This window comes from Carcharodon carcharias, chromosome 26, assembly GCF_017639515.1.
Source record: "Carcharodon carcharias isolate sCarCar2 chromosome 26, sCarCar2.pri, whole genome shotgun sequence".
In the NCBI taxonomy this organism is placed as follows: domain Eukaryota; kingdom Metazoa; phylum Chordata; class Chondrichthyes; order Lamniformes; family Lamnidae; genus Carcharodon; species Carcharodon carcharias.
This window is the reverse complement of record NC_054492.1, coordinates 32931751-32945564: the sequence shown is the minus strand read 5'-3', so window position 1 is coordinate 32945564 and position 13814 is coordinate 32931751. Positions and strand designations below refer to the sequence as shown.

At 42.7% G+C, this 13814-nt stretch overlaps 1 protein-coding gene across 1 annotated transcript in view; it reads right to left on the bottom strand.

The window, feature by feature from the left end:
• Nucleotides 1-13814, bottom strand: part of wdr93 (WD repeat domain 93) — a 52561-nt gene that overhangs the window by 10624 nt on the left and 28123 nt on the right. Inside the window, exons 9-15 of the mRNA XM_041174745.1 lie at nucleotides 12681-12762; nucleotides 7301-7481; nucleotides 5315-5385; nucleotides 2870-2959; nucleotides 2044-2175; nucleotides 1692-1893; nucleotides 803-860 (exon numbers count right to left, since the gene is read on the bottom strand). Coding sequence (XP_041030679.1) covers nucleotides 803-860; nucleotides 1692-1893; nucleotides 2044-2175; nucleotides 2870-2959; nucleotides 5315-5385; nucleotides 7301-7481; nucleotides 12681-12762 — 816 coding nt within the window. The remainder of the gene's footprint in view (nucleotides 1-802; nucleotides 861-1691; nucleotides 1894-2043; nucleotides 2176-2869; nucleotides 2960-5314; nucleotides 5386-7300; nucleotides 7482-12680; nucleotides 12763-13814) is intronic.

The following is a 13814-nucleotide window of genomic DNA, read 5'->3' as shown; positions in this document are numbered from 1 at the left end:
GTTAAGACCTGGAGAAAGCTACATGCCTTTACTGTATACAGTAAAAAGTTACAAGTGGTTAATAGAGACTTGCTATTAACATACAGAAGATTACGAAGACTTCCTTAACACGTTTTGTAAGCAATACCATTCCAACAGATGTGGCCAAAGGGTGAAGTAAAAATAAAATGCATTGTCAAAATTTTTACTTTTCAGTTTCTTTTGAAAATTGTTTGTTTAAAGACTACTTTAACTATTTTTAAAAATGTAACTCTTGATAAAATTCTGGTACTTGAGCCAGCAGAATTTACAATTATATGATAGCAGGAATGAAACTGAGCAGAAATAATGCAACAGGGAGTTAAGTGACCATTGAAAATTCATATGATGAATCATCCTTATGGAACAAAATGAAATAAAAATGATTTTCTCTTCACTACGTGTATTATTTTGAAGCTGAAAGGTGAGAGAGAGAGAATAATTATGGAGAATTTCCCCAAAAACTCTGAGTCAACTGAGACAAAATTTTCCACCTCTGTGCTCACCAGTCTGCGATTATCCATCCACTGCAATTAATGGACTGAAAGGCACATTATGGTAAGCTCAGCGTTCAAATCCAAAGCCTAGTTGTCTGTAATGAGAGTTACTGGTTTATGCTGATCTAATTTAGTCAAACTGAGCTTTTATCATGAAACTCAAGGGCTTTTACTGGTGTCTTTTGAGTGCCGCATTCCATTTTCTCATCCAAAATGCTAACCAGTGACCAGACCAGTACAGGTTGCTAGATTGTTGAGACATTTAAAAAAACGTAACATCCACCTACCTTTGAGATTTGTGGTACAAGTGCTACTGCACTAATGGTAATTCCAGGTTCTTCATTTCTGTATGAAAGAAAATGTGTCTAGTTAGGCTTTATTTCAAAGATCTCGGAGGTAAAACATTTCATGCAACACCTCATGTGCTCACCACAGTATCAACTTATTTGCCAAGATCTTTTTGGGTAGAGCTAACAAGAGAGACATTTGCAGTCCATCTCCTCCTCACTTGTTTGCCTTTTGCAGATAAGCTGTTCTGTGTGACTTTGAATCATGCCTTACTTTAATATTTGGAGCAAATGGGAGATAATTATAGCAAGGCATGCTGGTGGAACAGAAAGATGCTCAGCAGTAGAACAGTGGGATGCAGGATTATGAATTTTGACAGGCTCAATTTTTGAGTTCAGACGGCTTATTCATGGAAATTCTGAGGCAATTCCTGCAAAGTTTCCATTCTGTGGAGGAACCTCAAATAAATATAAAGTGAGTGAATGGGGGCCTGGAGTGAAAGGAAGAAACAAATGAAGAGTTTTCCTTCTCTGCTCCTAGTAACTGGCTTGGCTTACCAATTAGCCTTTTTTGGCAAAAAAGGAAACTTAAATGTAAGAGATAAACTTTGTGAAATATTTTAGCATGTGCTTTGATCAGTACAGATTTGATTCCACCTGTAATAAAAACATAAAATGCTGGAAATGAGGGCCAATCAGAGCCTTTCAGCTTGAAAGCAGCAGCAGGCAGGAAAGAACTAAGTGAGGGAGATGGCACTTAAAACTGGAGACACCCTTTCTGATCGTAGACATTGAATAGGTCAATGGAAAACAACATCATCATCATCATATTGAAACAAGACTTTTTGCATGAACCTTTAATAACTACAAGCTTCACATTTCAACTCACCTCTCTCTCAATGTGGAAATGTTACCTTCAGTGTGTTTAGTGGCTGTCACAAGGTAAACTGCACCATGTTTGCAGGTTGCCAATATCTGAACTTTTCTATATTCGTTAGATGATCCAAAAGGAACACAAAAGCTGGACTCCAGAAAGTGCAGATTCTGGATGGTACTGTCTGTTGAAACTGATAAGACTGATATTGGGATGCCTGAAAGAACATGGGTTTGGATCAAGTGATTTAATGAATTTAGAGCCAATAATTTGATTCATTTCAAAACTAAAATTAGCAACACGTGAATGGCAATTGCAAATTCATGAATATTAACCACTCAAAAACCCAAATAAAGCAAACACTTACCTAGGTATAAATCCCAGATTGTGATTGTCCCATCTACAAGGGCAATCACCAGGAGGGATGCACACACATTTAAAGCAGAACAAATGATTGGAGAAGCATTGGGCCAGACAATATCAGCTTTTGGTTCCAGTTCTGCAGATCAAAAGAACAGTTGAAATATTTTGACAATCTCATATTCCAGTTTTTACATTAAACCAAGATCTTAAAAAAAAACCTCAGGAGTCACATATACAGTAGAGACAGTTATATATTTTATTTGAGAAGCAAGGAAAAGCTAGGACCCTTGTAAAAGGACATTGCAAGTTTGAAAGAGGTAGGACAGAAAACTAAATGTAATTAAAGGAAGCTGTAAGTAGGGTTGTATTTTCTAGAGGGAAAAATTAAGGGAGTCAAGTCGGCTTAGATAAACATGAAACAGATTGGGAGATGGTAATGAGAGCCTTCATTATAACAGTGTATGATGGAGGCTATATAAATACAGACCTCTTCTTTTATCTGAACATTCAGAATTTCTGAAGCACAGAGCCACAAAATGGAGTCAGATTTCTTTTTCAAAATACAGATTTTGGACCTGTTTGGAACTTTGAACAAAGGGTTCACTTTTATTGGCATTTGATCTGGTTGTCGACAGAGAAGTAGCACATGTATTTGTGGTAATATTGGGTGATTACATTAGTCCAAGCCCCACCGAGAGATTCTGTCCATAACACATTTCAAATGAAGATATTTTATGCACACAGGAATCCCAGTTTTATCTGGGCAGATCCTATAAAGGTTAATTCATTCCTTCAAAGCCCACTGTCATTGTATAGAATGATACTTATACCTATCTTTTCTTTCCCCATTGGTATTTTCAGTACATAATGGAGTAGAACGTGGCTGCCATTCCACCACACACATAAGGCATTTGGAATACCTAGAAGGAAAGCCAGAAGATCAGTTCATCAAGTCCACAACAACATTTAAAAAAAAATATTCTTTCATGGGAAGTGAGCGTTGCTGGCAAGGCCAACATTTGTTGCCCACCCCTAATTGCCCTTGAATTGAGTGGCTTGCTAGATTATTTGAGGGAAGTTCACAGTCAACCACATTGTTGTGGATCTGGAGTCACATGTAGGCCAGACTGGGTAAGGATAGCAGGTTTCCTTCCCTAACGGACATTAAGGAACCAGATGGGTTTTTATAATAATTGATGATAGTGAGACTAGCTTTATATTCCAGATTTTGTTAATTGAATTTAAATTCCACCAACTGCCATGGTGGGATTTGAACATATATCTCCAGAGCATTAGCCTGGGCCTCTGGATTACTAGTTCAGTGACATTACCAGTATGTCAGTATCCCATATATAACTTGCAGTTTTTGTGATATAGGCATCCATTTCCTTGCATTCCCAAACCTATTACACAAACTTAAAATAATTTTGTTTACTCCTGAATAATTATCCATAAACTCTCCTGTTGCTCTTTCTAGCTTTCCGTTCTATCTGTCTGCTTTAAATACAAAGCTTGGTGTCACCTTGCCGCTACTTTCTAATTTACTTCCTTTTGCTCTTCACCATAAAACTAGCCCGTTCACTTCAGAAACCAGCCTTGCACTCCTTAAAGGGACAGTCTCTTCATGGAATATGTCAGCAAAGTTTTTTTGGAAGGATAACTTGATGAACAATGCACTATTTTTTCTGAGATGACATGTTTGATGCAATCTTCTTCATTGGCTCTGATCAGTCATCCTTGGGTCACAATTTTGTGCTCATCAAGGTGAGAGATATTGATGCTGGGAATTAAGCACTTAGGAGAATTTCCAGCTCCGGTAACCTGGCTCCTGAAAATCAGCCCTGGATGGTACAAGTTTCAAATTGGAGGAGCGGGATGTAATGGGAGTTATGCCCGCTAACCCCAGAAACAGTCTGGAGGCAGCGTAGGGGCTGCTGGGAGTGGAGGCAGGCTGGGCGAAAAGGTACCTTATCTCTCCAGAATGGTACCCTACCTTTCCTAACTAGGTCTAAAGTGCACAAGTCACGTTTTGGACATCCCACCGGCAAAAATTGGATCAAATGGCAGCTGTGCTTTAACATGTGCAATTGCCTCTGTGAACCATGGATTTGCAAAGTGCAACCCCCACTGCCTCCACCTCGCTTCACCACCAACCACCCCCACCCCCACCCTCCCAGCAAAAGTGGTGCGGAGGGGTGTGGGGCAACACTGCCAGATTCAGGCTCCTTCTTCCATTTGACTAAGCCGAAAATTCATGCCCTAGTATCAGCAACAAGTACTCTCAAAGGTCAGGAAAGTAAAGCTCCTTCTACACCAACCCAATGATGCATCCAGCGCCAGCTTTGAAAGGACTTTCCCAGGTTCACAAATACAGCCAGACAAATCAACCGTCTGCTAACTGTAAGGGTCCCACGTGAAATAAGATTGGGAAACTTAATCCGGTTCCAAGTGTACATGGACCAACATCACAAAACTGCCCATAACTAACTGAATTGGTGATCATGCTCGAAAAGCATAAGTTTACAAAGATGGGATTTAGAAACTTTTTGGTGTAGTGAGGAAGGTTGTTTCAAAACTCGGTTGGATGCATTTTTGGAACAGTGTAGAAGGAGCTTTACTTTGTATTTCCTAAGCCCTATATTTGGTGCTGACAGGTGCTCGAAATGGAAATTGTTTTATTCCCAGCACCAATATCTCTCACATTGATAAGCATTCATACAGAAATAAGCATAAAAAATGCTTCTTCTTCTTCTCCTCAGCATTTTACTTGAAATGTCAGAAAATGGATTTTAAGATAACATAAGAGTAAGCAGACCAGTGGCAGTAGAATACAGGTTGAATCTCCAGGCCATGGCGTTCCCAGTCTCAGGAGCACTGTCAATGGGAGGCTTTAGGTAAGCATTAGGCTGATGCAATCTTAACAATCAACGTGAAAAATGGGGCACCAAGTTCCCAACCTCAGGTGGATTGCCATGGGAAGGGACCAGGCAGAGGTCACATGGTTTTTATTACTATTGAGTTAAAGGAAAATTACTCCAGGCTGTTTTCACACATCTTCCCATAGATGGATGAAAGTAACATTCCTGAGGGAATGGGAACAGGCTGTCCAGCCTTGCTATCAGCTATATTTTGGATGGACTCTGGGTGTCAAGGGTAACTTAAGAAATGGAAGACACATAATAGTGGTACTTACCCTTTGGCATAAGATAAACATTCAAACAGAAATAAAATGTAAGCCGCTTTTTGTATCAAGGAAGAGAAAGAGACCAGCTTACCAACTTGAGTTTTCTGTTCCAGGCCCACTGGAAGAATTCGTCCGAGGTTAAGAAAATGAAATGTTGCTTGACTGAAACAATTGAAAAGTGTTTATTTTGATATAGCTGCTAATAAAATGACTAATTCAAAAATGTTCATTTATTTTGATACAAAAAAATTCCAAATGAGCAAAAATTATAGAATTTATCCATCTATCTATAAAATATATTAAAAGTTTAGTTTAGCACAGATTTCTTCTTCTAGTCATTCTCCATAATATTACATTATTGCTTTGGAACTATGTGCATAATGCAAGGTTTACACATAAAATTGCATAATCACAGAATGTCCACAAGTCCCAGCTTATTAGCTGACTGGTGAAACAGAGATTCACTTTTCCTTTTACAAGGTGCAGGATACAAAGTTTTACATGAAATGGAACTCCAGAAAAGTGCCTTATTATACTCATTTCCCAGATAGCTGTACTGCGTAGCAAAAAACAAACCCTACTAAATACTTAGAAGCTACAAATGGGGGGAATCCTAATTCAGATCCATCTGGACTGGCTGCGATCAGCTTTGCAGTAACCAGTTTAAAGTGACATAAATTTCGATAATAAATACTAACAATAGAGGCTTGAATTTCACTTTAAATTGCTGCCTCTTTGGGGTGAATTTTAGTGTGATAAACTTATTTGAATTCTTAGAGACTACTACTTCAAATCTGTAGCAAAACACCTGAATTTCATTCTCAAAAAGCAACATCCGATTTAAGTTTTTATCCGATTTAAGACCTGGTGGGAGTTTAACCTACCTCGTGTCTGGTGTTAATTAGATTTATCCCCACACAAATTAGCTCAAAACAATTTTATGGGGAAAAAGCTGGAGCATGGGAACAAATTGGACTGCTCTTTCATAAATCCAATATAGGCATGATGAGCCAATTGACCGCCAACCCCCCCTCTCTTCCTCCGTGCTGTAAGATTCTATGATTTCACCCACACAGATTGATGTCAGTTATACACAAATCCTGTCATTGTGACTATGTGTACCAATCATTTATATCAAATATCCTTAGGGAAGGCAATCTGAATTGCCAGAACAGTTTCCTTGACACTCAGATGCTGAGAAAAAAAGTTTAATGGTAAGGTGATGAGTGTAGGTTGCTGAGGAGTAAAGGATGCGCATTGTATAGAGAACCTCCCTTGTGATGTGGTTGTAATGGTAGTGCTGACTACACTGACTGTCCCTGCACCATTTTCTAATAGGATTTCCTGCCCTCAGTGTCCAATATTATTGCTCCTTTCGCTAAAGAAATGTGACAAGAATCTGAGCGCCCTTCCAGTTGTTAAAAACATTGAGGCTGTTGATGCTGCACTTTGGTACAGTTACTACATTGTAACGCCAATAACTGTACATAAGGGAAGAGTGAGTCTGAAGCTGATCTTTTACCTCAAGCAAGTTTATTCTTCAGGCAGTTCAACAAGGTGACAGACTCCCAGTTCCTTTCGCCACTGGAGTGTTACAGCTGTCCCCATTTATGGGCGAGCCAATGCCCATCACCTGTTTTAACAATGCTATTGTCTTAACAGTGTAATTGCTATAAAACGTACTTGCCAGATAACAAGATGATTGTTATTGGACATTGGCAATGTAATTGCTGATACATTGACACTGCAATGGTAAATTATCAGTGGTGCATCTTGAACGATTAGCAAAATGTGTAATTATTTTGTCTGGAAACAAATCTGATTGTTGGATAAAAACAAACTTACGCTCAGAGAAAACTTTTGCATTTAGCCATGTCAGGTATTCAAGCTAATTTGGAGGACCATATCAGGTGTACAGGTTGATTCGCAAGGCCATATGATGCATAGAGTTAATTCTTGTAACAATGTCCGAGTCTCCCAATCCCTTTTACCTTGTGCCAAATCGGGCCTTATAGTGCTCAATTCTGTTACTTTGGTGCAAACTTGTTAAAGTGAAAATTTTAATGATAAAACAAACCTTTGCTTTTCTTCACTCTCTTCTCTGGTGTCTTTAGAAAGATAGGTCTCATACATTTCTTCAAATATTTTCTTTTCCTCCATCCATTGCTGAGTAGAAATAACATGATTTTGGCCTGTACCAATAATGTTGGCATCATCAAGCTTCTGAAGGGCATCAAATGGATTTTTCCAAAGGCAATCTATTTTAAAAGCAAAATAAATTATGTCAAATCATTGTAGATTTACTGGTATTCCAACTAAGTGAGATACAAGGGGATAGATTAATTGGTCACACCCACAGGGAAATACATTATAAATATGTCACTAATTGTCTAACCGCATCTCTGCAATTTCCTCAAGCTCCATATCCTAGCTTGTATACTCTACTATTGTGTTGCTGGTCTACTGTAAGTCCTCCCATTCCTCTACCCTACCATCTACAGCACAGCCTTTAGCCATAATGCTCTTACTCTGGAATCTCCTTCCCAATGTCTCTGCCTTGCTATTTTTCCCACATCTTGTGTCACCTACCGTAATTTCTCCTATTCCTAATGATTGAAAAGCCTGGTAACACTCACTATCTAGGGCCATTTGTGAATAATAACCTCAAGTGAGGCATTGGAGGCTCTGCCTGTGTCTTTAGAACCATATCTCAGCAAGACTGAGCATCTTCAGAATAGAGGAAACAAAATAATTTCTTGCTGTTGAAAGCTTAATACCAGTACACCAAAGCTTAATACCAGTACACCGTATATTCATAATGAAACATCAGTGCTTAATAAGGTAGGACAGCTCTCTGGCTGAAAAGTTGTGAAAGAAACAATAATGCAAGTGTTAAATTTATCAAGTTTGAAAAAAAGAGCAGTGCCCATGGTTGGCACAATTGGGGCATTCTATAACAAGCTATTAATACCAAGCACTCCCATGTCAGGTGTAATATGGAAGATAGAAAATGCTGGAAGTGTAGCAGGTCAGGTAGCAACTATTGGGAAAGGAAAGTAATGTTAATGTTCCAGATTAATGGCTGTTCACCCTCAGCTGACAGATGTTACAAATTTATAAGGAGGAACAGCATGGAAGTAGGGGAGGCGGATAAAAGCATTCCATGACTATGTGGAGGAAAGCAGATTGATTAAATGACAAGTAATAATGGTGTGACAAAAGGATGCGATAATGAGATAAATAAAGGATGCACCTGAGACCTAAAGGCTGTGTAAATGGTTAAGTGAAATGCAAAGAGTTCCTCGGGGTATTGTCCTAGGCCCAAACATCTTCAGCTGCTTCATCAATGACTTTCCTACCATCACAAGGTCAGAAGTGGGGATATGTGCTCAAGATTGCACAACATTCAGCACCATTTGCGACCCCTCAGATACTGAAGCAGTCCCTGTCCAAGTGCAGCAAGACCTGAGGCTGAATCTTCCGGTCGGCGTTGCTGGGGCAGGCCTGACACGTGCGAGGTGTAAAATGACGTGCAATGACGTCCGGCCTGTGTCCCGACATCATCGTGAGTCATCGCGATATTTCATTCGGCAGGCGTGTGCCGGAGTTGGCTGTGCACTCACCGAAATGTCAACGGCCTATTAAGGCCATTAAGAATGTAATTTAAGTATTTAAGAATGCTGCCCATCCAACCTTAAGGTGAAGGTGAAAACCCCAAGCAGCCTTCGTGTTTTTCAGGAAACCTCATCCGTGGGTGGGATGAGGTTCCCTGAAGCTTTTATGAAACAATTAAATAAATTTCCCAACTTTTACAAACATGTCCCAACCCATGTGACATGGTCACATGAGGGGACATGTTTGAATAAATTTTTACATCATTTATTGAAGCTTTCTATTGTCTATTCAATCTCCCTGAGGCAGCTCTGTGCCTCAGGGAGATTGCTGCGCTCTTTTGCACACATGGTGGCCTGTAGCCCTAGTGCCACCATACTCCCTATCTGCTGGAGCCTTCTCACCTTTCCCATTTTTTTTATTCACTCATGGGATGGGTGTTATTGGCTAGGCCAGCACTTATTGCCGATTCCTAATTGCCCTTGAGAAGGTGGTGGTGAGCCACCTTCTTGACCTGCTACAGTCCACAGTGCTGTTAGGAAGTTCCAGAATTTTGACCCAGTGACAGTGAAGGAATGGTGATATATTTTCAAGTCAGGATGGTGAATGGCTTGGAGGGGACCTACCAGGTGGTGGTGTTCCCATGTATCTGCTGCCCTTGTCCTTCTAGATGGTAGCGATCATGGGTTTGGTAGGTGCTGCCTTAGGAGCCTTGATGAGTTTCTACAGTGCATCTTGCAGTTAGTACACACTGCTACCACTGTTCATTGGTGCTGGAGGGAGTGAATGTTTGTGGAAGGGGGTGCCACTCATGTGGGCTTTGTCCTGGATGGTGTCAAGATTCACATAATCCCTAAACATGGTGACACAGGCCGAGATTGTCTGTGCCCGCTGGCAGCAGGTGTGTTCAGTAGCAAAAAGGCCAAAAATCCGCTTCACGACATCGTGAAACCAGTTTGCCATCAGACATTGGGAACCTCATTGTAATATACCAGCATATCAGTGTAAGGCCTGCCACAGGGCTCATCCCTGCCACTCCCCCTCCCCTCACCCCCTCCTCCCACCTCCCCTCATCCCCCCGCCCCTCACCCCCCTCCTCCCTGCCCCAGCTGGATTGTCCACTGTCGTCAGCGGGAAAATACGCATGCACTTGGCAGGCTGCAGTTTGCTTGCAACTTCAAAGTTTGTTTGCCTACCTTGCTTCAGTCAGCACTTGCAGTCATCAGCACTAGGCTTTGCAGGCAGCAACACATCACTTTTAGGGGGGCTCATGGGTAGGTCTCTACCTACCAGATCAGTGATATGTGGGTGGCTTTTCAATGGCTGCAGGGCTAGGGCTTGCCTCAGGAATGGGGAGACATGGCCTCAGGCAAGGGAAGAAACTGTAGGGCGAAAGCTGTACTGGGGAAGGAGGGTATCCCAGGGTGTGTGTAGGAGCACATGTTGAACTGTGCAAGTGGCCTTAAGATGGTGAGGGCTGAGGAGGCAGTTTCCAGAAGAGATGAGGCCAGATGGACATGTGACAGTGTGTGTGAGAGAGTGAGTGGTGATGTCCCTTGAGTTAGCAGTGAGTGTGTTGGGTTTGAGTGTGTAAGTTTAGAGCGATGAGATGATTGCTATACCCTGGCTGCACGAATGAGATAATTCATCCTATATCTGCATTGGATGGCCAACCTCTTCTGTGCAGCATTGGCACTATTCACCACTGCCACCGCCTACCAAGCCGGAGTGGTAATGTTGCGGCCCCTCCTGCGACCAGAGAGGGGATTGAGGACATCACAGCGGGCCTCCACAAAAGGCACTCAAGGGCTGCTGTCTTCTTGCCTTTTGGGGCTATGTCTTCTTTGCTGCAATCAAGGGTGGGAAACACTGGGCACAACTGTACTTTAAATGTGGTGCCTGGCGTGATGAAGCAGCGAGGTGACGGTGTTGCAGGCGAATCGGAACCCGCCCGCCATTGAAATGGCATTTATCCTGGGAATGCACGATTAATGCGGCGGGTTTGGGATGTCATGGCCTGAAAAGCTGCCATTGCGGCCGGTGGAAAAAACATCGTTTTTGCCACTCGCTAACCACACGGTGCAAATCTGGGACGATTCCTGCCACAGCCTCTGATCCCACCATCTGGTGGTCAAGTCAAAAGGTGCAGAATTTGCTCAAAATGTAATTGCTCTTCCCTGTCAACTGAGTGGATTTTCAACGTAATGGTAAAATTATCAAAGCTTATATATCGGCCAGAATCTTACGTCCCACGGTGGGCACGCACCCGACCCAAACGGACATGAAATAGTGCAAGATGACATTGGGCGAGCGTCCCGACATCATCGTGCACTCGCCTGCGCCCGCCCTCTTCCCACCCACACCCAGGCAGCACTGAGCATTTCAGCAGGCGTTTCACACTGGCCGGCCGTTAATTAGCCAGCCAGCGTGAAATCGCGGTCGGGGGGCCAATCGTGGCCAGTGGCCCATTTCCTGTCTGCTCCCGGGCCCACCGATCATGCGTGCCTGTTGACCAAAAAATTCAGGCCATTGTTATATTTTAAATGTAGTTAACAGTACTGTCATATGAGCTTTATATACCTCTCCTGACCTTCTTAAAAGGTATTATTTTGTTAATTTCAATTTTTATCCTTGCTGAAAGTGATGGCTCTTGCTGTGATATGCCTTGCTCCGAGACAGGTTTGGAGGTGAGGGGCAGTTCATTGGGGAGGAGAGTAACAGGTGGGAACCCCGAGTTATTTTGGGGTAGGAAGGCTCATAGGCAGCCTTCCCACCCCTGAGCCATTGCAGCCCTTAAGCGGCCAATTAATGCCCACTGAAGGACCTTAGCCCATCATCGCTGGTATTGAATCAGCAGCAGATGGAGCAGTCTCTGTCGAGTTACCTGCGGGCTTCCGGTGGGTGTGTAGGGGGAGGGGGGGAGGGGGAGGGGGGGTGGTGGTGGGAGGTGGTGGAGTGCCCTCATTCATTCAGTGCCTGATCGAGGCACCCAGCACTGGGAAAGCTAGTGCGGGCAGGGGCCCTGCTGAGAGCCACCCCCCTGTCCTTGCTGCTGATACCCTCTCCTTTTCCTGTACCCCCTAGCCCCCAGCCTGCAATCCCAATCCCATCCACACTCAACTCTAACCTTGGGTCCCTTGTCGATCCTGGGCATCTGGTGGATGCACTACTGGCAGCTATCACCACCTCCCTGGCAGCGCTGCCTCTGGTTTGCTGGCAGCTCTCAGAGGGCAGGATTTCCACCCTGAGGTCCTTAACCTCAGGAAGGCCTGCCTCTGGCCACTTAGTGTCTGAGATGCACTTAATTTAGCAGGCCTTTCCCAAAGGAGGCTTTGTGGGGCTCTTGCTGGCTCTCCAGCCAGCGGGCGAGACTCTCGCTGCCTGGATCAATTATCTCCCATAGTTTTACAGGCACTACCAGCCTGCTGCTACCTCAGCCAACTGACCACTTTTCATAAGTGAATGTAGAAACCAAGTTTCAGCAAGCCACTTTATAATTTGGAATGTTACAACCTGTTCTTGCCTTAAGTGTACTGTTCAGCAGAAGTGTGAATTCTAGCAGGTAATCCCAAACCCTAACCTCCAGTGCAATCCTTGCTCAGACTAGCTAATTCAACACAGATTGAAAACCAAACCTTGGTCCTTTGGCTAAATTGCATTGGATTTGAACAATGGAACCATCAGGCAAGCTTTTTTTTGACCACAGTGTGCTGACTTAAATGAGCAGTAACTCAATATAAATCCTCATTACCGCTAAGTATTCTTAACAATAAAGACATTTTGAAGATTAAGTTCTTATGGAAACACTGTAAGTACAGAATCATGGAGGCAATTCTGGTACATACCTGCGATCTGTTTGGGTCTTTGTTTCATCACCAGAACAGGAGGCGTCAGTTTAACATCTTGTACATTTGGTGGATTGAGTTGCTAAAATGAAAAAATACACATCATGATTTAATTAAAAAATCATTCCCTGCTTAAATAACAAAGTAATTTTTGATGGTTGAATGAGGTCAAGAAAATCATATTTATCTATACTATACAGACATCGAAAGCTGAATTTCAGAGGTGACGTGAGTGTGACAGTGCTTGACATCAAGGCACAATATGACTGAGTGTGTCATCCAGCAGCCGTAGCAAAATTGAAGTCTGTGGGTCAAGACTCTCCAATAGTTGGAGTCATGCCTAATGCAAAGAAAGATAGGTGTGGAGCTGTGGCTTTTGGAGGCCAATCATCTCAGCTCCCATGGACTGCAGAGGTTTAAGAAAGCAGCTCACCGCCACCTTCTCCAGGGCAATTAGGGATGGCAAATAATGCTGGTCTCATCTTAAGAATGAATTAAAAAAAATGAAAGTGCCCCTGTTTTGAGAGTGTCCATTATTGTATAAATATAAATAAATCATAAATGGATGGTGTTAAAAATAATGTACAACATTTTTTAAAACTCTTAGGGCAGGGTTTTACATGACGGTAAGCGGGGCAGCGCCCGCTTGCTGATACGTAAAATGACACACGGTGACGTCTGGGGGAACTCCTGCCGTCACAGCGCCCCATTTAAATTTTCAGGAAGGCAGGGGCGCAGTGAAATCAGCTGCGCGCCCGCCAACCTATCAATGGCCAATTGAGGTCTTTGACAGAGGCAATTAAGTAATTAAAGGACCTGCCCGTCCAAACTTAAGGTTGGCGGGCAGGCCAGAAGCCCCAGTGCGAATTGGAAAAAGCATGGAACCTCATCCACGGGCGGGATGAGGTTGCATGTAGCTTTTAAAAAATTTTAATAAAGTTTGTGTGAAAATTATGGACACATCCCAACTCATGTGACATTGTCACATGAGGGGACATGTTAGGGAAATTTTGTTTTTCTATTTTTATCTTTTTTACATTTACAGCTGATCTCCCCGAGGCTGCACTTAGCCTCAGGGAGATGGGATGTGCTCTTTCATGCGAAAGAGTGCACTCTCGATTTTGGGATTCCCCC